Source organism: Arachis ipaensis, chromosome B08 (assembly GCF_000816755.2).
Source record: "Arachis ipaensis cultivar K30076 chromosome B08, Araip1.1, whole genome shotgun sequence".
Classification (NCBI taxonomy): domain Eukaryota; kingdom Viridiplantae; phylum Streptophyta; class Magnoliopsida; order Fabales; family Fabaceae; genus Arachis; species Arachis ipaensis.
In genome coordinates this window covers 118,621,733-118,622,703 of record NC_029792.2, presented here as the reverse complement: position 1 = coordinate 118,622,703, position 971 = coordinate 118,621,733, and the positions used below count along the sequence as shown (strand labels likewise).

The 971-nt window shown below is 31.8% G+C and overlaps 1 protein-coding gene across 1 annotated transcript in view; it reads right to left on the bottom strand.

The window, feature by feature from the left end:
- LOC107614053 (WAT1-related protein At5g07050) overlaps nucleotides 1-588 on the bottom strand; it is a 3,777-nt gene extending 3,189 nt beyond the window's left edge. The window contains exon 1 of the mRNA XM_016316279.2: nucleotides 129-588. Coding sequence (XP_016171765.1) covers nucleotides 129-445 — 317 coding nt within the window. The 5' untranslated portion in view covers nucleotides 446-588. The remainder of the gene's footprint in view (nucleotides 1-128) is intronic.

The window sequence follows — 971 nt, the reverse complement described above, 5'->3', positions numbered from 1 at the left end:
TTTGATAACGTAATATTATATAATTAAATATACATGTAAAATTATTTTATACTAAGAGTGCATCCAAATTAAATTTATAATCATTAGGAAACAAATAAATAAAGGATTTTGGTTAATTTAATTATTACCGGCATATAACCGCCATAACGAAAGTCATGGCCGGAAGCATGTTGCTCATTGCACATGAAAAGGTTGGGGATGTAAGCTTCAACCCAGCATAGTAAAAATTTTGATCAATCACTGGCCTGTTAGCAAATGGGGCAATGCTAGCAGCTGCAAAGGCATGGCGATAAACCACAAGAACATAGTGGCTCATGCCTTGATTAAGAGAAAGCTTAGTAATAACATTCATGCCAGCATATCCAAATTGTAATGACATCATTGCAAAATACGGTTTTGAGCTCTCTATGAATTTTCCACAACTTCCAACCTTTTCACTCCCCATTTTTCTTCTTCTTTCTTAATTACAAGAATAAGAAGAAGAGAAATAAAAGGAGGAGTAAGTGTTAGGAAGAACACACTATTACTATTGAACAAGAATATATATAACAAGTTTTGTATGTGTTTCTTCCTAAGACTTAACATGCCATGCCTCCTACTATGTATTTATATATGCCTTTGGATTGAATAGTCCACGTCATATGCATGTTCACGTCTCTCAACCTTTGGTGGGGTGATTAGGGACATCTTTTTAATGGGGGGCACCTCAACATCTTAATGTTTATTTAGAAAAATACGAAACGAGGTTATTAAAGGTTATAACATTGGCATGGAAAGCTAAGTGATAATAATTAAGCATTATTATTAAATGAATAATGATTATCATGCTTTAGCTATATGATGCATTGTCAGAATTAAATAATATGTGTTGCTACCTATATAATTATACTTAAGAGATCAAATATTCTTCACTATCATATAAATAATGCATAATCATGCATCTTTATTGAAATATCATATGAACTCAAATT